At 45.5% G+C, this 24,843-nt stretch overlaps 1 protein-coding gene across 1 annotated transcript in view; it reads right to left on the bottom strand.

Moving 5' to 3' along the window:
* The window catches only part of LOC126267192 (facilitated trehalose transporter Tret1-2 homolog), an 82,970-nt gene that overhangs the window by 41,602 nt on the left and 16,525 nt on the right, over positions 1-24,843 (bottom strand). Inside the window, exons 2-3 of the mRNA XM_049972160.1 lie at positions 22,972-23,288; positions 8,010-8,414 (exon numbers count right to left, since the gene is read on the bottom strand). Of these exons, the coding sequence (XP_049828117.1) occupies positions 8,010-8,414; positions 22,972-23,288 (722 nt within the window). The remainder of the gene's footprint in view (positions 1-8,009; positions 8,415-22,971; positions 23,289-24,843) is intronic.

The following is a 24,843-nucleotide window of genomic DNA, read 5'->3' as shown; positions in this document are numbered from 1 at the left end:
TTTCGTTTTTAAATGAGACGGAGCACCACCACTGTGGCAGCTGCTTGTAAGAGCATTTCGTAACAATCGGCTATCAGAATGATGGATCGGCCGTGTGGATATCGCATCGCATCGCCTTCATGGTCGTTTAATCTCACAGTATTCAATTATTTCTGTTAGGTTTTGTTAAAGACTCCATCTAAGTACCTCCTCTTACAACACCTCGCGTCAAGTGCGAGGCCGCGTAGCAACAGCATTGAATGCAATAACCACAGACATGGTTGCAAAAGTATGCGATGGCTTTGATGCTGTGTAGACATTTTTAGGTTATGAAATAAACAGCACACTGAAGATTTGTGAAAGACAAGTGAAAACTTAGAAGCAGTACGTAATCGTTAAAAGTACTTCAAGATTGTACGTTCGTACGAGTAAACGATACGCTTTTGTAGAGTCGGATGGTTCTTTTGGAAATAAAATCGTTGTAGTCCTATGCGGAAGTTAAAATAGACGCAGCAGACTATCTATGCCCTAATTGAGGATACTTAGACAGTTTTTGAACGTTTTTTTCCTGCTGTAAAACTCCAAATGGCTTGATTTCTTTCCTCACATTTGACAGCTTGCGTTAAAAGGAGCTAGAGAAAAGATCGTCTTTATTCCATCCTAGAACGTAGGTACACACATCAATAATAGTTTTACAACACCCCAACATGTTGTACAGTTGTGTTACTATTGTGACTCTTCCTGTACCAGTCGGAAGGTAATATATGACGTTGTTTGTAAACATAAACACGGTTACCGTGAGCGCTACCTAGAGGTTAAATGCTGCACTCGAAAGGATTGTAGCATTTCAGGTGCAAGTAAAGCACGCATTACAGACACCTACGGAAGAGTAGAACGAACAAGCACCATACCACGAAGGACAATCGCTGTTGGTGATCGGATCCACATCATCAAGTTACAGGCAGAAAGTGTTCAACCAGGGAAGTTGCTCGATATGTGCGCCGGAGACAAAGTGATGTGATGCGGACAGGGAATCGGTTGCAATTGAAAAGTAGTGTTGAGGACCTAGACAGCACAAGCCATCCACTTTCGACAGGTGTACAGTATAATCGACATGTACGGCTTTTGAGTCAAAGGAGCCCTGAGCTGATTGCTCTAGAACTGAAATCGGCGTTCGAAGAGCCTACACGACATCATGGTACGCATAAAACTCTTAAGAGACGACTACATGACACGAACCTTCGTTCCCTACTACCGTGGCGGGCTACACGTCGTACACCACATCATGGGGGGCGAGAAATCAAGCAGAATGTACGTCCCAGATGTGGCACTGGGTGTTGTTTTCAGGCGAAACTGGGATTCGTTTGTACCCTGATAGCCGCAGGCAACGTTTTTGGGTGCAGCCTGTAATACCAGACGCTTGTAAATCTGTGTCCCATATGTGCAACAAGGTAATCGTGGAGTGATGTTCTGGGTGGCATTAGGTGGGGTCACCATACAACTCTCCTGGTTGTTGATGGCCATCTTACTGCTCTACGGTAAGAGGACGAGACTCTGCAACAAATAGTGGGACCGTAACGCTGTGGCGGAAATTTCATCTTGATGGGCAACAACTCGTGTCCTCATCTTGCCATTCTTGGAAACACAATCCTCCAGTATGCTATGATCATCAAAATGGAATGGCCTGCCTGTTCCCCGGACATGAACCCAGTCGGTAATGTGTGGAAGCAATTGAAATGAGCTGTTTTTGAACGTCGACAACAACCACATACTTACGAAGAATCGCCATTGAAAAGTTGGACAATCTAGAGCAGCGATTTCATTGATGGTGTTTCACGGCGGATTCAAGCCTGCATCCGATTAAGAGGATGTTCTACCACATATCGATATGGTTCAGGAGTACTGTGCAACCCTCTCCCCCCCTACCACCACCACCCCCCCACCCCACCCCCCAAATCACCCATGGAAAACAGACAAACTGAAACTTCCGCGCGCCCTGACATCGATTCGAGTGCTCGTTTAACCTCTTTATCTGCGTTGCTAAGTTACGGCTTCTCTGTTGTGGCGCATTTGCAGCAAGGCGACGACAATTTAAGCGCGCGCACAGCTCGAAGCTAGTGGGTCTGCTCAGGCTGGAGGTCGGCGGGAACTTTGGCCGTTGGACGGAGCCGTACTTGGAATCGTGACTTGCACTGACGTGTACTTACATCGCAGACCGTGCCTTCGCATACTGAAGAGCTGGGACCTTACTCTGTCTACGATGTGACGAGGCCACAGTCTGCAGTTCGTTTTGGCGAGTTTCCTGCTGCCTTGGTTGGTGGACATGGTAACCTACGTCGTTCATGATTGACTTCGGTCAAGTGCAGGAACCATGGTGAGCTACATATTTCGCAGGCGTTAATGTGTTAGTGGCGGTTCGCGATACTAACTTCTGTTCTGTCACCATTAAGTATCTTTTGGTGTTCTTGGCCGATCATTCTATTGGCCGCTGTTTGGCCGATGCGTTAAAAGAGGATCGGCATCCTGAACGTCATTCAGCCTAACACTCATGGCTCTACTTGTGAGTGCATTTGTAAATTTAAGCATTATATATTGCTGAAGCTAAAACTTACACTAAAGTTTAACGCCCGTGTTCTATTTCTGTGACTTTTGGGGGAGACCTGTGGGGTCTTCCATTTGCTATCTGACTTGCGTTCTGAGTGTATATCTTCAGAACACATACTGATTCTATACTCTATGCACGAAAGCAGGCAGTAATGCATTCCGCAATCTGCAAGTTTTTAAATTAGTCTACTTACAGCAAGTCAGAATTTTATTTAATTGCAATATGCACTACTGGCGCATGTAGTTGCTAATCTAAAAATCAGCTTCACTGAAATACTCGCGTAGTATTTGTGGCAAGAAAACCTAATTTGTATTCTGTATGTTCCAGGATATGTTCTGAATCGAGCAATTGCCTGGAATCATGAAAATAAAGCTGTTGTCAACAACTGATAAGTTTAGGTTCTATCACAGCATCCTGCTCCGTCCGCTTCTCGGACATGCGTAATTTATTTTACTTTGATACATTTTTATTAGCATCGTGATCTTTCTGCTTCATAGGTATGTATAGTTTGTTTTCCTTTTAAAGGTTTGATTGTATTACCAGTTTGTTTTAATATCGATTAGAAAGCATCCAACCTTGTCTGCTTCAGAGACGTGTACAAAAGTTTCCATTTTAAAATCTTTGGATTAATGATTTCACTGACTACTCTACAGACGTGTAAGATTTCCTGTTGTTTCAAATTTTGCCCAATAATGGTTTCACTCATGTGCTTTGATAAAATTTTTAACATATTGTTAGGTATGGTTCACTGATGGGGATCATTTGTTGCCTTCAAAAATTATTTTGCATTTGTGGTTTCACTATCTGCTCCCCAAACGTGTATAGCACTTATCCACTGCTGTTTATTACAGGATGTGTTGATAAAAACTTTGTTAATTTCTTGTATATTTATCAGAATCTAAAGGTTTGTTTTCTGTTTATTGATTCTTGTGATCAAACGTTTTCCCAATGTGGCGCACCAAATTTACTTTTTTTGATACTTATAAGATAGATCTCTGCGGTAAACAAATAATTATTTTTTTAAAAAATTGTTTTATTTACACTCAGCGCCTTACTATTCCCAGATCCTAGCCTACTACCATAAAAAAACTGGGTGTGTGGATATATATGGTGTATATAAAGTCCAGGAACACTTTCAATTATTTATTGTACAAGAACCAAGCATTTTACAGATATCATACATATTTCATTTTGAAGAGAAACCCTGAAAGTTTTATTTTCATGTACACCGCCACCGCTTGGTTGGTAATTTGGTGATAGTCAGCGCTAGTCGCAAACTTGGCGAGTTCATGTGCGGAGCGAGATTTATGTGTGTTGGAGTTCGACAAAAACAAGTGTGCTACAGCTGTTAAACTGATGCTTAGAACCAAATACCGTAAGAAGCCAGCAACAAGGAAGGCTACTTACCACTGGCACAACAAATTCGTTATGACGGGTTTGTTATGCGGGAAGCGACTGCCAAAGTCGACGATGCCATGCTGGGACGGGTAGGGCAAGAATTCGATTACCGTATTGACGTCTGCCGGGTCATTCATGATTCGCATATGGAATGTTTGTAAAAAAAAATTTCTGAGTTTCTCTTCAAAATACAAGTACGACATCTGTAAATTGTTTAGTTCTTGTGCAATAAATAATTGAAAGTATGTATGTGTGTGTGTGTGTGTGTGTGTGTGTGTGTGTGTGTGTGTAAGTAAAACTTTTGTTTATCTGTCCATGAAATGAAACAATACGAAATTTGGTTGTGTAAACGTGTTATTCATCGAAGAAAGAAGAGCAGGAGGTACTTCTAACACGAACAAGAAACAAATCAATACACGGGATGCAAAACAGCTCTTGTCACAGTAAAATTTGTGAGAAGGTAACTTAAGTAAAATTTTACGAAAGTAAAGCGAAGTGCCGTAGAACAATATTCATCAAAAGAAAACTCTGGGTTCAGAACAGCCGAAAATGTGGATGTAGCGGGAGCGAAAATAAGCTGTCGCAGTGCGCTTAAGATAAAGAACGCAAATAATAATTTTTATATAAAAACTATGCAGATGATGACAATGCAAACAGACATATTATTCAGTCAATACTGAACTGAATTCGTTTAGGAATTTTTCATTTGTGCTTTACTTTATTTGCGAACTGAGGTATGATGCGGATTGGTACCTTTCTACAAAACGTTCTCCAGTTCGGCAATTGTGTTAGTCTTGGTACAAATAAACATGTATAAGGATATCAGATAAGAGCCGCCGTTATTTTTTCACATTATTTCTTGCTAGCTCCATCTAAATAACTGTATGACTGCCCCACAGTTCGCACATACGTTTTGACAGAGAATGTAAGGAAGTACCTTCAGTCTATTTCTCGACCATTCCACTATCAAATAGCACATGGGAAATATGAAAATCTATATCTTCCCGTGGAAGCTCTGGTTTCTCTTATTTTGTCACAATGGTCATTTTCCCTCTGTAGGTGGGAATTAATAATATGGAGGAGAAATTTTTTGGTTGAAATTTCCTGAAAAGACCTTACCAAAACGAAAAATGCTTTTGTTATAATGATGATCAGCCAAATGATTATCATATTCGTGACTCTTTCTCCCCTATTTTGCGTTAGTACAAAACCAGCTACCTTTCTTCAATTTCTCCCCTATTTTGCGTTAGTACAAAATCAGCTACCTTCCTTCAAAGTTTTTAGGTCCTCCAATTACCCTGTCTGGTAACAGCCAAAACTGCGCAGCAATAATCCAGAACAAGACGGAGAAGCGTGGTGTACGCAGTCTCTTTAATAAATGTGTTGCGCCTTCTGTTCCGCAAATAAAATGCAGTCTTTGGTTCACCTTCAGCGTAATATTTTGTGTAAAGCACAGTCAAATTAATAGGGGACAGACGTAAACAGTAAATAAATTGTTTAATGTTTTAAAAGTAGTCTCCATAGCTATACTGCATTTATCCCACTGTGAGACAAGGCGATCAATGGCTTCAAGGGAAAGTGCTTACTGTTGCCCACAGAATCACAGTTCTACCCAGCTGTGCACCTTTTCGTCCGAAAGAAATCTACGTCCAAGAATGTCTTTCTTCAAAACTCCAATAATAAGGAAGTCACATGGGGAGAGATCTGTAAGGGCTTCGCAATGAAACATCTACAGTGTAATCGAAACAGCCATGGCAAGAAACGGGTGGGCATTATCCTGCCACAGAATTATACTTTCCGTCAACGTTCCTGGGCGTTTTGACTCGTTGGCGTGCTTCAGTTTTTGCAAAGTGTACACGTACCGCTGTGCGTTAATTGTGGCGTCTTGTCCAGAAAGTCAATAAGCAGTGGGCAGCTGCAGTCAAAGAAAACGGTCTTCATGACTATCCCGTTGCTGGCGTGCCTGTTTCTACTACGTTGCAGAAGTTTCCCTGTGAATCCCTTCCACATGCTCACCATGCGATTTCCATATTTGTGGAGCCCTGAAGAAAGACATTCGTGGCTGTCGAATTGCTTCGGAGGAAGGGGTGCAGATCTAGTATAATCATGGTTCTGCAGACGACCGCAGACATTTTTCCATGAAGGAACTGACCGTCTTGTGCCACAGGGGGATCGATATATTTAACAGTTACTACCATAACTTTTGAAATAATAAACAATTTACTTACTTTTTTCCATCTGTTCAAAATGGTTCAAATGGCTCTAAGCATTATGGCACTTAACATCTATGGTCATCAGTCCCCTAGAACTTAGAACTACTTAAACCCAACTAACCTAAGGACATCACACAACACCCAGTCATCACGAGGCAAAAAAAAAAATCCCTGCTCCCGCTGGGAATCGAACCCGGGAACCCGAGCGCGGGAAGCGAGAACGCTACCGCACGACCACGAGCTGCGGACTTCTGCATCTCTCATTTGATTGCTATTTACACCGTGTGTCCCAGAAATGTCGCGACAGACTTCGAAGGGCCGTAGAGTATGTCTTGAGGAACAAACCGAACTTGGGAACCAGTCTTCGGAAACGTCATCCAACGACGCCACAGAGCGTCGAAATTATAGGCGCCAGCGCCTATCACTAGGCTACCCCTTCAGCAGCAGACATGGCTTTGTCCACTGACGGACTTCAGGCGAAACATCTCGCAAGGCTGTTTGTTATTCAGTGATCACGACTGATGGCCACAATTGCTAGTGGAGAAGATGGAGCTAGCTGTTTCATAGACAGACCACATCCGCTATTCTCTGTTGCCTTGGTGGATGACAGTTTAAGACAAGGGTTTCCATCTGCAGTTTATTTTTCTCCTGTATGGTCACTGGATATTTTAGAGAGTTCCAGGAGAAAAATAAGGTACAGATGGAAATCCATGTCCAAAATAGCCCTCCCTGCACCAAGATAGCATCTCAGTTGTTATGACACCTAGTGTCGGCGCCAAACGATATGTGTCCGATTGGTCGAAGGGTGTAGAAAATACAGTTCTGTTCAGGAATGTGCATGGGAGCTGAAGCATAAATCAAACATGGAATGAATAAACATACTGTACATCAGCTTAAAATAACTATATTGTGAATACTCAGACTATAGAATGAAGTCCTTTGCATACTGATGGCGTGGACATGCACAATTGTAAGTTTCTGTGCAACAGTTCAGTTGCGCCTGACTGAAGTCAAAGTTCCACAAAGCTGTTCTAGCTGTAAGCTGACATCTCTGAGGTGAGGTAAACACTTAATGGCGATGTATGTCACTGTACTGCTAAGTGGCTCCCCTGGTGTAGTCGTGGACTACGCTGGATGGGCCCTGAATATTAACTAGGGAGTAAATGTCGCTTCAGAGGGTGCCTCTACATGCGGTTGAGTCTTACGCCCTGGATGAATGGGGGGCGTGGCCCTGGCGTCACTCGGGGTTGGCCGGCGCCCGTTGCAGTAACCACCACTGGTGGAAGCCCACTGCAACCGTGCTGCCAACTTTGGAGTCTCCAGTGACGACGGCCCGCTGTGTCGTATCGATGGTGCAATGGTACCACAGCAGTCATAGGAGACAAGGCGTTTCTACACAGCAGCTATCTCCATCTTCTCCATTGTCTGTCATGGCAATTAGTCACGACAGCCGATTAATAACCATTACTGCGATACATTCCACCTATGGTCCGCCAATGCACCATGTCACGTCTGCTGACGAGGGGATAACCTAGTGGCAAGGTACCGGCGCCTATAACTTCGACACTCTGAAGTGTCATTGGATGGCGTTTCTGGACGTGGGTTCCTTTGCTCGATTTGTTTCTCTTCAACTCCTCGAAGTTTGTTGCAACATTTCTGGGACACCCTGTATGAGATGATTTCAATTTAGTTGCTTGCATCATTTCTTTTGTTCTCTTTACTAATCGCGTGAATCAAGTACGTTTAAATTTGTGTGAGTTAACTGTGTAACCAAACTGGTGCGGAAAGACGGAGCAGTACAGAGCGCTACTCACCAGCAGCGCCCTCCTCGCCGCAGAGCTTTTCCGCAGCTCCTGGAACGCCTCTGCGATGCCGCCGCCGCCCTTTTGGTCGCGCTGCTCTGCAGAGCGCAGGATCTGCTGCAGCTCGCCCTCCACCTCTTTAGCATTGTCCTTCCCGCGCAGCCGCATCAGCGCCTCCGTCGCCTCCTCCGTGCGGCCTTTCAACACCAGGTAGTACGGGCTCTCGGGCATCCACCAGAAGGTCACCACGAACAGCACTGGGAATGCCAGCATGATCTCGCACAGCGTGAAAAAGTCCACGTAGGGTGCCACGCTGCTCATCAGGATGCCGCCGATACCCATCATGACCATACAACTGGAGACCATGAGTCCACGTATGCGATCCTCTGCAATCTCCACCAGATACTGCGGGCTCACCTGCCAACAAGCAGCACACAGAGTTTTAAAGTTTTCCGTTTCATCTGTTTGTAATACAGTATGGTTAAAATAACTTATCTGGCTTCTGATAGTTGTGGGCAAAGCCAGCAGAGGAGAGCGTTGTCACCTGTGTGGATCTAACACTCCAAACTTGACTCACTGGCACTTGACAGCTACTGGTATTGTATACTGGTAGAGTTGCAGCAGAGTGAACAACTTCACTCTGCTGGTTGCGCGAGGAGAAGCTGGTCCTGGATTGGTGATATTGGAGTCAAGTGCTATCTATCCTCCTGGATGCTAAATTTCAAAAGTCGGAAATTCTTTCAGGAAAACCGTAGTGTCTGATGGAGCGGCTTACCTAAATAGACACAAGTTCAATGTTAGTTATTGCGGTTACGTTCAAAAATGAAGTCAATGCTGGAGGAAAAGTGGAATGTAGGGGTATGCATGAACAAGCAGCAAACGATTGGAAGAGCCAGAGCAGCTCTTTGCACTTGGTCCAGTGGAATTCTACCGGTGGCAGACCATCCATACGCTGGCGTCAGGCACAACCATTGAGCACCATGTGGTGGGAGCCAAATGTGTGCCCAGTCTTGCGCCGGCCGCTGTGACCGATCGGTTCTAGGCGCTTCAGTTGGGAACCGCGCTGCTGATATGGTCGCAGGACCTAAGGACATCACTCACATCCATGCCCGAAGCAGGATTGGAACCTGCAACCGCCTAGAACCGCTTGGCCACTTCGGCCGGCATTGTTCACCTCAGTAGCTGAGTGATCCGTGAGTCTGCCGGCACGTTTAGGACTGGATTCAGTTCCCAACACCAACTGAGAAATTTTCTCGGTGAGCGGATTGGAACTGGGTCCACTCACCGTGATGATGCCAACTGAGGAGCTGCTTGAATGAGGAGCAGCTGTACCAAGTTCTGGGAACCTGACACTGGCTGGGAGAGAGATGTGCCGATCACATCCCTCTTCACACCACACACGAATGGTGCCATTGGCAATAGATGACACAGCAGCCAATCAGTACTGACTGGGCCGTCAGTGCTGGAGCAAGGAGCTGATATGTAGTATTTATTTTAAGAAATTGTTCCTTAAATTCAAACAGAGAAGGTCTCCCACCAAGCCAACTTCAAATAAACTTTCTGGCAGATCAAAACTGTGTACCGGAGATGGACTCAAACCTGTAACCTGTGCTTTACCAAGCGAGGTGACCAAGCACGACTCACGACCCGTACTCAGAGCTGTACTTGTGCCTTCCAAACATCACAGCACTTTTCCTGCATACCTAGCCACAGCTCGTGAGATTTGTTTCCAGAATAAATTTTCAATCTACAATGGAGTGTACGATGATCTAACAATCCCTGGCCCGTTAAAACTGCGTGCTGGAGGTGGACAATCATGGGACCTTTGCTTTTCGCGGCAAGTGCTCTACCAAATGAGCTATCCAAGCACGACAGGTGACTTGAAGAGATTAATTCTATTCCAAGTCTCAGAAATTATAAATTACATTAAAAACAGGAGTCACGTGGAAGGAGGTATGAGTCCCTAAATGAGTGTCAAAAGCATTCGTTGTGCACAGCAGACGAGACCGCTCACGTGGCCTGTAGGTGGCTAGCAGATGCAGGCTTTCAGGACAGTATTTCACAATATGGAAAAGAGGTCCATTTCCGTTGCTTTTCCCATTTAATTGACAATTCGCTGCCTAGATATTGTAAGGTAAATTATTTGTAGTAGATTAACACAGGAACAGTTCTACAACAAAGTTAACTGAGAAAATATTTTGTAGATTTTTCGGTAGCCTTTTCTAAAAACCAGAAACGTGCTCTTGACCTAGCTTCGTTTATTCAGGGTTTAAAATCTTGCAGCGACCACGGCGTGTTATTAGTACCTGCTGATATCGTTTCTCAAGCTATATGCAATATAGCGGATGTATCCGCTGCATAGTAAGGTACAGCGTTGACGATATACACCAGTGGTGTCCACTCTTTTAGCTTACCTGCACCACATTCGAAGAAGACGAGTATTATAATTTTTAAGGATCATGTGACGGACGCTCACTTCTTAGGCGGCATTGATACTTGCTTTGGGACGCATGCGGCCAGCGGGTCGCGGGTTGGACACACCTGGTATACACTATGTGATCAAAAATATACGGACTTCATTAGTGGACATTCATACGAGGTGCGTCCACCCTTCGCCTTTATGGTGGCTTGAACTATGTTTTGGACACATTCAGTGAGGTAGCTGAGAATCTCTAGAGGAATGGCAGCCCATTCTTCTGCAACAGCCGAAACGAGAAAAGGCACTGTTGGTGGACGCTGGGGTCTGGACCGAAATCGTTCTAACTCGTCACAGAGACGCTCCATTAGATTGAGAACAAGACTCTGGAACGTCTGTCTATTTGAGCTATTTTACGGTCCACAAACCATTGCCTCCAGAGACTGCTTTATGCCAAGATACATTGTCATGCTGATACAATCAACCATCGTGTCCGAACTGTTCCTCTACTGTATGCAGTACACAATGCTACCAAAAGCGTCCCTTAACATTCCGCATTTAACGTTTTCTTAAGCGCAGTACGTTGACCAAACCCAACGACGAAATACATCCACAATACAGTAAAACCACTTCTTCCGTAGTTCATTTCTGACAGCACACATTTTCACAGGTAACGTTCTCCAAGCATTCGCCAAATCCAAACCCTTCCAATGGGCTGCCACACGCCATGTCACTGACTGCGCGGCCCCTCCCGCATGAGGTTCGAGGCCTCCCTCGCCCATGGGTGTGCGTGTTGTTCTTAGCAAAAGTTAGTTTAAGTAGTGTAAGTCTAGGGACCGATGACATAAGCAGTTTGGTCCCTTAGAAATTCACACACACACACAACATTTCTTGGACTGCCACGAAGTGCAGCGTGATTCATCATCCCAAATTACTCGTTTCTAGTCATCCACTGTCCAGTGACGTCGCTCTTTACACCACCTACAGCTTCACTTAGTGCTGATTACAGAAATGAGTAGCTCCGTAGGAGCTGCTCGACTATTGAGCCCCTTCGTTTTTTAACTCCCTACGCACAGTCGTCGTCATAGCTGGACCGCTAATAGCACTTTTGAACTCAAGAGAAGTCAGTCTGCTGATTCGTATGTATGGGCGAGGTTTCTACGGCTGCCACCGTCTCTCGCATCCCAGTCATAGTTCACGGTCTTTCTAGTCTCCTTCATTAAGATCTCTCGCCCCCAGTGCTTCACTGACGTCGTCTTTCCAGCATCTCGCAGGTCTACCGCACTTTCTTCTTTGTGTGGGGTCCATTGCCACACACGTTTTGGCCATATTGTGCCTGGAATACGCTGTAAGTGACCATGCCAGAGTAGGTGCTTCCTTCCTGTGTAGTCTAGGATTGTGCTTTCGACATTCAAAATCTCTCTGATCCTATCATTTATAATACGATCAAGCCTGGAATATATACAACTCCGACTCCAGAAATCCATCTCGACAGCCAGCAGGCGATTCTTCTGTTTCTGAGTCAGTTCCCACAACTCTGCACCATATTTTGTGATACTTTCAGTAATTATGTGGTAGATGGTATGGTTTGTTCTGTGGTTAATCTTTTTGTTCCAGAGAATACCATTTAGTTGTTTTATGGCTCTCTTGCCCTGGCCAATTTTATTGTTTATATCATTCATACTTCTACCATTGGACGACAGTGTCACTCCCAGGTACTTAAAATTATGACACCCTTTAACAGTATCAGCACCGTGTTGTAAGTCGTTAACAGCATTCTATCCCACTTTCAGATATTGTTTTAGATATGTTTATACAAGGCCCCATTTTTCATATCTTCTTTTAATTTGCGGAGCATGTAATTTGCATCTTCCTCATCTCCAGCTACTAAAACTTGATCGTCAGCAAAAAATAAAGTGAACAATATCTCATCGTCAATGGGGTTACCCATTCCTTCTCATTTCCTTTTCCCGGATTTTAGTCCCTCCAAAATGATTCAAATGGTTCCAATCACTATGGGACTTAACATCTGAAGTCATCAGTCCCCTAGACAGAACTCCTTAAACCTAAATAACCCAAGGACATCAGACACATCTATGTCCGAGGCAGGATTCGAACCTGTGACCGTAGCAGCAGCGCGGTTCCGGACTGAAGGGCCTAGAACCGCTTGGTCACAGCGGCCGGCTTTAGTGCCTCTTCTAGGTAGATCTTAAAGAGTGTAGGAGTGAATGTGCATCCCTGGCGTAGTCCATTTGTCACCTCAAACTCTTTATGTAGTTGACTTCTCACATTTACCATTGCCGTAAAACCTTGGTAGAGGAGTCTGACAGCTTCCACATAGCTCGGTGACACGCCATTATCAATTAGACTTGTCCCTAGTTTGTTCAGTGGAACTGTTTCGTAAGCTTTCTGGAGGTCTACTAAGACGAGGTGTGTCGTCACACCCCTTGCTGTCCTTTTCCACTAGGTTTTTGAGGGTAAATACTGCATCAGAACAGGAGCGACCAGATCTGAATCCATTTTGTTCTTCAGATTCAGTTATTTCTTCTTCTATCCTCTGTTTTTAGGATACGGCCATAGACTCTCGCCATGGTAACATCACACTAATATAACGATAGTTTGCATAATGTCTCTTGTTGCCCTTCTTAAGTATTGATGTAATTGTTGCCTTTTTCCACACTTTTGGGGTTCGTCACCTCTAAGGAAGTTGTCAAAAATCACTACCAATATCTCAAAGAGTTTTGTCGGTGCTGCTTTAACCAGTTCTATAAAAATTAATTCTGGCCCTGGCGACTTTCTGTTTTTCATGCAATTTTTAATGACCACCCTGTCAATCCTCGACTGTGCCTGTCCATCGGTAAGTGAGGTCTGCTTAGCCTTCGTTTAGCTTTGGTAGTTCCTCCATGCTCCCATTTCACAATCACATCACCGACAGTTGACTTACGCAACTTTAGAAGGGTTCAAATGTCGGTGATGGATTTATTACTCAGATGACATCCAGTGACTAAAGCATGTTCGAAGTCACTAAGCTCGTCTGAGCGACTTATTCCATTCTTACTGCTCCTATACTTACGAATACAACAAAATACTCCCTGCCCCATTTCCTAATGGTAGATTTTCCTCTCTTAACATCTAGTGGTCAGTTCCGTATTACTAACGGTGTCTAGATACCTGATAGCTTATGTGGGAGTCGATTGTGTTTGAGCAGTACAAAGCAAATAACGGTCTGCTAGTTTGCGTCGGCCACGAAATCCGCACGCCAAGTACAACAGCGACCACTGCTGTAACATCATAGCGTCGCAAGTGATGACTTACATACGCATCATAATATTTAAATGTTCCAGTTTGTCTGTTTTTCAGAAATTCTTCCTGCCATGTTTAGTGCCTTCTATGACGGTAAACTGATATCTCACGGTACCGACCAGTTGGATTTCTGGTGCTGAAATGTATTCGCCCTGCAGCTGAGACTGTAGTCTAAGCACGTAGGCACCTCGTGTATCGGTTGTAATAAAGCGATTCGAATACCAGTTCTGCTACCATGCGATGCGAATCGCATAACTCACTGCGTAGCAGAACTGCCTTCTTGAGTTCAGACGGTTTAATTTCAAGTTATATTGAATCAACATGTGACTGTCTCTTCGCAGCAGCTGAACAAGCTGGAAACATTTTCTGGACAAGTATCGTTTACATTAAACACCCGAAAGAAATGTAAACCTGGTGAGATTGTGAGCTGTGGTTGAATAATTCTATTTGCCATGTCTCAGCTGTTGTACTAACAAAGAGATGGAAAGACAGTAGCTTTCCACAGACTCCTATCTCAGGGTAGGTTAATTAAGTGTCTCTAAAACTGTATTCAAAGCAAGTTTTGAATACCACAATTATTCAGTGTTACTGGCGAAGAAACCAATAGTAGAGAACAATAGTTAGAATGCTGAAGCCTTTAGCCGATAACGTAGTTCCTTTTATGTAAAATGCAAAATAGTATCGACTCCGATGCACAACGTTAAGTCGTCAAGTAATCTCTAAATCTGTGTAAAATACTGAATTAGTCACATTAGGCTTACCTTCTCTGGACGGTATCCCTTTTCCGTCATCAACTGATGACGTCACACGTCAGTAGTAGCGAAATTGTGGCTCCAAAATGCTAACCCGTCTGAGTAACTGTATGAACGTTTGACAGTGCGGGGCTTCAGAACCATTCCGAGTAAAAGATACGTAAATAAAAACAGTTCATGAAGAAACTTTTTCCGTGTGCTATGGAATGTTCCTATTATGTACAACTGTTAAAAATTCTATATCACATATTCAGAACCACCTAGTAATACAGTTACAGACACTCTGATGGACCCTGCTCCCATAGTTTCCTGCATGAAGTAACCGCAGACATTTTCGTTAGCGTTGATTCTCTGAATAAGGATGTAGTATATTTCTGGCATACCTTTTGGAAGTTATGGTTTGGAAGATAAGGATAAGTTCCCGAATTCCTGCTCCACTCATTTCTTCGACCTGGATTCTCATTGCCAGTAGCAGAATTGTCTTCAGTGAAGGGACCCGCTTCGAAGTGAGCCCCGGTGAGCAGTGAAGAAACGCTCTGGACAGCGGTAGGATGCCAACCTGACGTTCCGCGCCATGCAGCCCGACAACTACGATTGATGGTTTGGGGTGCCATCTCGATTCACAACAGGACAGCTTTGGTTATCATTTGTGGTATCCTTACAGCACAGCGGTACCTCGACGATATTCTACGCCCCGTTTGTTGCTCTTCATGGCAAGCCATCCTGGGCTTACGTTTCAGCTAATGCCCGCCCGAATACGGTGAGGATTTCTACTAGTTGTCTTCGTGTTTTCCAAACCCTACGTTTGCCAGCGTGGTCGTGGAATCTCTCCCCAGTCGAGAAGGTGTGGAGCATTATGCGAAGGGCCTTCCAACCATCTCGCGATTCTGATGATGTAATTCGCCAATTGGACAGAATTTGGTGCTATATTTCCCAATATGACATCAAACAACTCTATCAGTCATTGCCAAGTCGAATAACTGCTTCCAAATGGCCAGAGATGGACCAACGCATTACTGACTTGCTCTTTCTCCTGAATAAATCATCCAGTTTTTCTGAAGTTGTAATCATTTGTTTTTCTGTAAGTGTGAATCACATCTACTGCTTTCAGTCCCATTCGGATAGTCCCTTCCTGGTTTGACGTTATTTTTGTCTTACAGTGTTTTATACAAACGTATATTAAGCCTCAGACTTTGTTTTAACTAAATATTGATTTTTATAAAAATGTTCTGAAGTATCACAGTCAAGTACAAGATAGAAATACCTCGATATATGTAATATGTTGCATCTAAACGACCAGATTGTAATTAATAGTACTTACACAGGGTGGAAAAAGTTCGAGCACCACACAAAAATATATCTCACAAAATTTCATCCTGTGCGTATTTCCGGCACCAAATGGACGTTAAAGACTGGCAATCTGGCAACACTGTAATCCCACGTACAACAACTATCTCTGTCAGAAAGAAAGAGCTGCGCTGTGCAATTGGTGCACTGGATAGCGTTTTGGGTTAGCATGCAGGAGGTTGAGGGTTCGATTTTGGGTCGAGGCGAATTTGTTTTTATTTGTCAGTTTCATTCTGCCATATAATACTGTTGTATACACTCTTTGTAAGCCACACGTCTCCGTCATTACATAGAAGTGTTTTGTAGTGGTGAACATAACAAAAACGTGGTCAGACAAGTGGGAAATAGACAGTTGAAACAAATGAACCGCTACAAAAACAATATCTATTTCGAGATGCTAAAGATGATTTCACAGTTAAATAACATCTGCTAGTTATTTATACTATATGCAGTACGTCCACCCAGAAGTAACACATTAGCAACCAGTGACAATAATAATTTCCACAGTAACGACCGCATGACGTATAGAAACGAATACGTTGTCATCAGAGCAGAAGTTCAAAGCGACCCACCAGCACTTCCAGACATTGCGCGAGCCGCTGGATCGTACAGCTCTGGACTCTTCTCGACGTGGCAGCATCCACCAATACAAGAGCAGCATAAACACGCGTTATCAATTCTTCCACATGTGTCTGCGTAGTAGAACACACGTGGTCCTTCAAGTGTCCCCACAGGATTAAATCCAGTGTATTTAGGTCAGGTGAACACCGAGGCCATACAAATGGATCTCTTCGTCAGTGCCAGTTTCCTGGATATGTTCTGTCTGAACACCGTCGCACATTAATTCCAAAGCGTGGAGGTGCCCCATCATGTTGGAATATTAGGTGGGACATCTTCAGGGCGTCAGGCAAATAGTTTGAGACGAATGCATGATATCTTCGTGCAGTCATCCGGTCAGTCAATAAGTAGGTACCCAAACTCCTGTCTCCCAACATTCCAGGCCAGGCACTGATGCCATAGCGAACTTGGTATCCACGCTCGCGTGCGACGAGCAGGTTAGCGTCACTTCAATGGGGGCACTGTGCATATTGAACACGCCCTCAAGAGTGAACGTTGCTTCATCCGACCATATGCCTGTGTTTATAAAGTCGTCGTTGGCTTCCTGTTGTCGTTAGAACCATTCACAGAACTGCATCCGCAGACGGCAGTCTGAAGGATGTAGGTGTTGTGTTAAAGAATAGCGATAGGGGTGCAGCCAATGCATGTGCAGACGTGAACGACCGTACGTTGTGAGACACGCAGCTGCATTGCTACGCTACGTGTACTTCGCTGGCGTTCTTGGTGTATGACCTCCGCAATGACTCACACAGTAGCTGGAGTACGGCGAGTCCGGTGGATGACCTTTGCCACGCGATGGTGGAAGGAGAGAACCTGTCTCCCGAAGGTGAAGCTGCAGGCGAAGAATCACATTTTTATCTGTATGAAGTTGACCAGGATATCTAGCAGCACATTCACGAGCTCGGTTATCAGATGCACCAAGGACCAGAAGCATATCCACATATTCGTCGATTGTGTACGCCATTCGTCTGCCACACTGTTTCAGAATTACACAAAAAGAAAGTACGACATGCTTGCGAGTGTGTAAGGCTCTAATGAAATATAATGGACCTGAAAGTGGCAAGACTAATAGTTGGTACTAATCGATGTGACCATTGGGGAGAATATACAGAGAACGGGTTAGGAATCTAGTAGACGCAGTGGTGTGAAACAGTTCGCGTCCACGATATGCAAAAGGCTTCTTTTAAAGCTGACCATTGAAAACGACCGTACTTCCATTTCTGTGTTCGTAGTTATAAAGCGTAAATGTTTTATAGAAGACCTACTGTAACCGATATATGACGATTAAGACGCCAGATTCCGTACCATGCAGACTTCATTTAGCATATAAAAGCAAATACGCCTCGAACTGGAATCGAACCCTCCACCTGCATGCTAAAACAAAACACTATCAACTGCACCAACTGCACCGCACCACTGCCATTTGCTGACAGGTATTGCTACGGTACATGTGATTACGGTGTTTCCAGACTGCCAATCTTTAACGTCCATTTACTGCCGGAAATATGCGCAGGACGAAATTTTGTCACAGACATTTTTACATTGCTAGTATGTGAAAAATCACGCTGCTAAGTCCGAGTGCTCGATTTTTTGTTCACCCTGTACAGCTGCGTAGGCTTCCGCCACCAGAATTACTTGACCCCAAGTTTTCTGAATATGGTACATCGCCATAATGTAAGAAAACTGCACTGAAAAGAACAACGTTTCGGCCGCGGTTGTGGCCTTGGTCTGCTGTACACGCAGAAGACGACCACTCAAATCTATTGGTGCAAAGGCAGAAGAAGGCAACTGTAAATGTGGCCGAAACATTAGTTCCCAAGTACAGTTTCTTTTTTATATATATAATGATGTGGTACCAAAACTATGACAGTTAATATTACATAGTTAAAACATCGATACAAATGCACTGATAACTAACGACATACGAATATTTTGCCCTGGGAAGAAATCCAAATTTTTAATCCACCGATATGATCAAAATTCAGTCTTTTGATGTACACATGAAACACGTTCTGTTTGATTTTGATTTTTAGTATTTTGAGAGATTTTCGTCCTGCATGTCTTTAGTCTTTCTACAGCCATGTTGACTCAGTTCAGTCAAACATAACAGATAATCTTTAATGATTTCCGAGTACTACTTTGGTCCACTGAATCGTACTGAAAACGGGCTTTCAGCATTATAGAAAACTGTGAAAGTATTCATTTAATACATAACACAATTTATCATTTTTCCACAGGACTTGTCCGTCTTAGGAATGACGTCACATGTCACCACAATAAAAGAAGATGGCAGCTGCGGACAATCCTGGAGAATGTTTCTAACTGTGTGATTCCGATTACTCGATTTGATTAAATAGTATGGTGCTAACACTGAACGTTAATATACAGACCTGATACACTATATGAAGCCATGGAGCTGCACCACACTTTCTAGGTGGTAGCCTTTAAATCGGCCGCGGTCCGTTAGTATACGTCGGCCCCGCGTGTCGCCACTATCAGTGATTGCAGACCGAGCGCCGCCACACGGCAGGTCTAGAGAGACTTCCTAGCACTCGCCCCAGTTGTACAGCCGACTTTGCTAGCGATGGTTCACTGACAAATTACGCTCTCATTTGCCGAGACGGTACTTAGCATAGCCTTCAGCTACGTTATTTGCTACGACCTAGCAAGGCGCCAGTATCTGTACTATTGATATTGTGAATCATGTACCATAAAGAGCGACGTTCGTCATTAATGGATTAAAGTTAAGTATTCCACCAGCTACGTCCGTTTTTCTCAATTCTAATTCCCTTGTCATGTTCCAGACCTCACGCCAGCCTGCGTGAGCTAAAACGCGTGCATTTCGGTCTCCTTTACTAACACGGTTGGCTGTCCTGCCAACCACAACAGCAGTCTCGGAGAAATCAACGACCAGAAGGTAAGTACAAATAAACACATAACATTTGTCGACGTGAGAATCTTATGGAGGCTTGAATTTCATGAACAAAAAAACAAAATGTAGGAGTAACTAAATTCTCTTTACAGATGAAGTCTTGTAGTAGGGACAAAGACGTGTACCGGTAAGTTTAGCATACGCTCTTATCCGTGAATGTACCGTTTTTCTGCTACGCGCTATATAGCTCAACGCACACTGCTGTCTGACTATTGCTGCTTGTCGTGTAGGTCCATTTACAAGCAGGCTCTAAGTAACGATCACCGACGCCAACACAGATACGGTACTTCCGTACCACGTTCCGGTGCACACGATCACCAAACTCTAAACCTCCAGCATCCGCCACAGCCACAATCCGCGCCAGTAGCACTTCCTCGGATATCACGGGGATCTCTTAAATAAAGGATTTCAAATCTAGAGGGCTCAGTTCGCGAGAATGCGTAGGCCAACAATAGGATCACCACAAGCTATGCACTCGTGCTCAAATCGTTGGGCCAGATGGCCTCATATCACACGTGAAAATTGAGATGTTGCGCCATCATATTTTGTCGCTCGTGCATTGGCACATCTTCAAAGAGACCATCTAATACGCCGTCAAGGAATCGCAAGTACGTGGCATTCGTGAGATATACTAGAAGCAGGTATGGCCCAATCACACTTTCATCCACGAACCCCGCCCAAATCTTCAGACTATATCGCTCCTGAAATACCTGTGGGTGCACAGCATGCAGGGTTCATCAGCCCGCACATCACTGTTGTGATAACGAACACTTTCTATGTTGAACTTGGCTTCATTCGTGAAAGGATCTGCTAAGGTTAATCGGGCTCGTCCACAGAACGGTGCAGGAACCACCTGTAAGAAGTGGACTCAAAATCCTGTGGCTGCATTGCATGCATTCGGGGGGTGGTATGGGTGCAGCTGTTGCTCATGGAGAACACTCGAGACAGTTCGTCGATCCACATTTAATATATCTGCTTTGTTTCTGGTATTCGTCGTCGCGTCCTCTTCCACTGCATGACATTCAGCCACTTCAAACTCGGATGTGTGGCGCCGCCGTGAAACGCCTCAGTCGGCCCTCATGGTTGTGAATGATTTCACTTCTGAGGGCCGTTTTTTCGTCATAGCAAGGAGGGAGTGCGACGTCTAGAAAACGTGCCGCATGCAACTGACGAGCAGCCCTCCCACGGCACCGAGCTTCCCCGTATAGTAACATCATTACCGAGCGTTCCAGAAACGTGTAGTTCACCGTGGTTAAGAGTACTACACTAAAACTGAAGTGTACGTACGGCTTGTATTTTGTACAGCAGTGAGTGATCACTACTGTACAGCAGTACAGCATGAACAAAGACCACAAGCAAAACAGCAGGTACAAACCCTCTCGGGGCAGAACACAAACTCAACTGAATGACATGTGAACAAAATTTGTAGTGGACTTGAGACATCAGGGATCGATGACTGACGCACATAATAAGCTAATCAGTGGCACCTAAATGTGAGAGATACACTCCTGGAAATTGAAATAAGAACACCGTGAATTCATTGTCCCAGGAAGGGGAAACTTTATTGACACATTCCTGGGGTCAGATACATCACATGATCACACTGACAGAACCACAGGCACATAGACACAGGCAACAGAGCATGCACAATGTCGGCACTAGTACAGTGTATATCCACCTTTCGCAGCAATGCAGGCTGCTATTCTCCCATGGAGACGATCGTAGAGATGCTGGATGTAGTCCTGTGGAACGGCTTGCCATGCCATTTCCACCTGGCGCCTCAGTTGGACCAGCGTTCGTGCTGGACGTGCAGACCGCGTGAGACGATGCTTCATCCAGTCCCAAACATGCTCAATGGGGAACAGATCCGGAGATCTTGTTGGCCAGGGTAGTTGACTTACACCTTCTAGAGCACGTTGGGTGGCACGGGATACATGCGGACGTGCATTGTCCTGTTGGAACAGCAAGTTCCCTTGCCGGTCTAGGAATGGTAGAACGATGGGTTCGATGACGGTTTGGATGTACCGTGCACTATTCAGTGTCCCCTCGACGATCACCAGAGGTGTACGGCCAGTGTAGGAGATCGCTCCCCACACCATGATGCCGGGTGTTGGCCCTGTGTGCCTCGGTCGTATGCAGTCCTGATTGTGGCGCTCACCTGCACGGCGCCAAACACGCATACGACCATCATTGGCACCAAGGCAGAAGCGACTCTCATCGCTGAAGACGACACGTCTCCATTCGTCCCTCCATTCACGCCTGTCGCGACACCACTGGAGGCGGGCTGCACGATGTTGGGGCGTGAGCGGAAGACGGCCTAACGATGTGCGGGACCGTAGCCCAGCTTCATGGAGACGGTTGCGAATGGTCCTCGCCGATACCCCAGGAGCAACAGTGTCCCTAATTTGCTGGGAAGTGGCGGTGCGGTCACCTACGGCACTGCGTAGGATCCTACGGTCTTGGCGTGCATCCGTGCTTCGCTGCGGTCCGGTCCCAGGTCGACGGGCACGTGCACCTTCCGCCGACCACTAGTGACAACATCGATGTACTGTGGAGACCTCACGCCCCACGTGTTGAGCAATTCGGCGGTACGTCCACCCGGCCTCCCGCATGCCCACTATACGCCCTCGCTCAAAGTCTGTCAACTGCACATACGGTTCACGTCCACGCTGTCGCGGCATGCTACCAGTGTTAAAAGACTGCGATGGAGCTCCGTATGCCACGGCAAACTGGCTGACACTGACGGCGGCGGTGCACAAATGCTGCGCAGCTAGCGCCATTCGACGGCCAACACCGCGGTTCCTGGTGTGTCAGCTGTGCCGTGCGTGTGATCATTGCTTGTACAGCCCTCTCGCAGTGTCCGGAGCAAGTATGGTGGGTCTGACACACCGGTGTCAATGTGTTCTTTTTTCCATTTCCAGGAGTGTATGAACGTGTGTTGTGGTATTTTGAGTAAGCGGGAAAATTGTACATTTACGGACATGAGTTCCCATGCTAAACTTAACCGTCTTGGTCGACATAAAAGTTTTCTGGATGTGGTACCGCGTCATAATGTAAAAAATACTTAAACACCCTAACAACATGACCAGGGAGGATGGACTCAGGCTTGCCCCATCTTGGCTGGCAGCAATCAGAGCCCAACAGATCGCACTGTGAACACGAGGCACGAGCACCGCCGGACCGGCGAGTAGCTGCCGGCGCGCGGCCGGCGTCCAGCAGTTGGTAGACAGCAGCCAACTTCTCATTCGACGGTGACCACCAATCATGGTATATAACACAAGAGCCAATGGACAACAGAGGTCACATTAGACCCAGAAGAAGGCCGTTGCAATCGTGGCCGAAACGTTGGTTTTTCTCCAGCAGCAGTAGTTTTTACATTATGACGCGGTACCAAACCCAGAAAACTTTTATGTCGACTGACTCTGGCCGCGGAAGCCTACGCAATTATATTAACCGTCTTGGTCCCCAGGACAAGACCTCAACGCCTGTAGCGGGAATCTGGTTGCACACTGAAGAAGTGGATATGAACATGGCGTATCACTTGTGGACCAGACCCGTGAAAACCGCTACGCGCCAGATAGCTAGCGTGCTGCGCCAGGTACTCACCGGGATGACGATGCCGATGCCAAAGCCCGAGATGACGATGGTGGCGAGCAGCTCCCCGAAGGATGTGGCGAAGCGCTGCCAGAGTGAAGCCACGAAGAAGGGCACCGCGGACGCCAGCAGGAGCTTCCGGCTGCCCAGGGCCCCCACGAGCGGGCCGGTGCAGAAGTTGGGCAGCACGGCCACGAGCGGCCCCACCGAGCTGATCCACGACGCCTCGTCCGCCGTGAGCACGATGTGCGACGTGTTCTGCTGCAGCCGCGGCATCACCGGCGCGTTCCACGCCGTGAACATGCCCGAAGTCATGTACGCCAGAGTGGCTGCCAAAAAACTCCCCTAGCACTTACAACTACTTAAACCTAACTAACCTAAGGACATCACACACATCCATGCCCGGGGCAGGATTCGAACCTGCGGCCGTAGCAGCCGCGGGGTTCCGGACTGAAGCGCCTAGAACTGAACGGCCACTCCGGCCGGCTTTATTGTTTTTATGTTTAATCTTTCAATGAGGTCTCTCAAGTGAAGTGTGTGTAGTATCATTTCACATAGGTTAGTTTGTTTCTAAATGATCAAAATTACGTAAATCAGATTAATGGTCAACGTCCTGCTAAACTGAAGTACTTTTCACATCAAATAAATGAAACCGATCTATTATTTTTTTTTCACAGAAAAAGTTAGTTACAAATCACGTGCGACGTTTTTAAACTCCGACCCATACACAATAAAATCGACCACCTCCATAACTGTACAGTTAGCTTCACTGTCTTTGGTGTAGAAGAACCTGGGTTCTTTTCCCGGTACCTCCTCAGTTTAATGTGAGGTACGGAGGTCTAGAACAGGATTCACTCAGCCTCACTCTAATATCAGTCAACATCGTTTTTCAGACGGTAGTGACCCAAGCTGATGTATTCACCCTACCTGAACGTGTAAAACGATTGTCATCCTGTGCTGTTTAATTGCAGAAACTGCATGGCAGCTGGACATACCAAGAATGTGTTTTAAAGGAATGTGAAATACACTGTACACAAAAAATTATAAAGCGCAAATGTAGCTGTTTGTTTTTTGTTTTTGTTTGAGTTAGGGCGCAGAAACAACTAAGGTCATACCCGTCCATGTCGTAACCTAAGAAGTAAAAGAACTTGAAAGCGACTATACCTTAAGCTCCACCGACGCAGGGAAAGCGATCTAAGAACAAAGGTTTTCTCGTCTACAAATGTACACAAAATACGCTGTAGAGACAGCGGAGCTCCAGGAGCAAAGAAATAGCCTTCGCCATATTGCTACGACGGATAAAAAGTAAGTGGTCGACATCCCGCGCGTCATTCGCTAAAACAAAGATAACTCAGACGGCAAACATACATGAGAACGTAAGTGGTTATAAAAAAGAGCACTCTGTCAGGAAGTGGAGAACCGTGAAAGGTTGACTACAACGATCACAAAGTGGCGGGAATCACCACTTAACAAATGGCGATGGCTAAAACGACAGTGGCCAATACGCAACCAAACTAAAATGGTCTTCTCGCGGCGAGAAGGGCGAGTTGAGGTCATCCAAGCCGCTGAAAGGGGTTTAATCCCCCGGAGCGTGTTCCCGTGAAGAGAAGACTAGTGGTGATGTCAAAGTGACCTGCCGGCAGATAGCAAGAAGAAGGTCAACTGAAGGGATGGAAGAGCTAGCGGACTGAAGTAGGGGGACTGCAGCCTTGGTAACAGCGTCAGGAGCGTCATTTCTCGGCAGACAGACGTGACCAGGAACCCCCATGAACATCACAGTGGCTCCCTCAACAGAGAGCAAGTGGAAGCTTTCTTGGACCCATTGTATTTAGGGATGGACTGTATACAGCACACAAACGCTCTGAAGGGCACTGAGAGAATCGG

This window comes from Schistocerca gregaria, chromosome 4 (assembly GCF_023897955.1).
Source record: "Schistocerca gregaria isolate iqSchGreg1 chromosome 4, iqSchGreg1.2, whole genome shotgun sequence".
NCBI classification, from domain to species: domain Eukaryota; kingdom Metazoa; phylum Arthropoda; class Insecta; order Orthoptera; family Acrididae; genus Schistocerca; species Schistocerca gregaria.
Note: the sequence above shows the minus strand (reverse complement) of the source record. Positions and strands in the feature narration are given on the sequence as shown.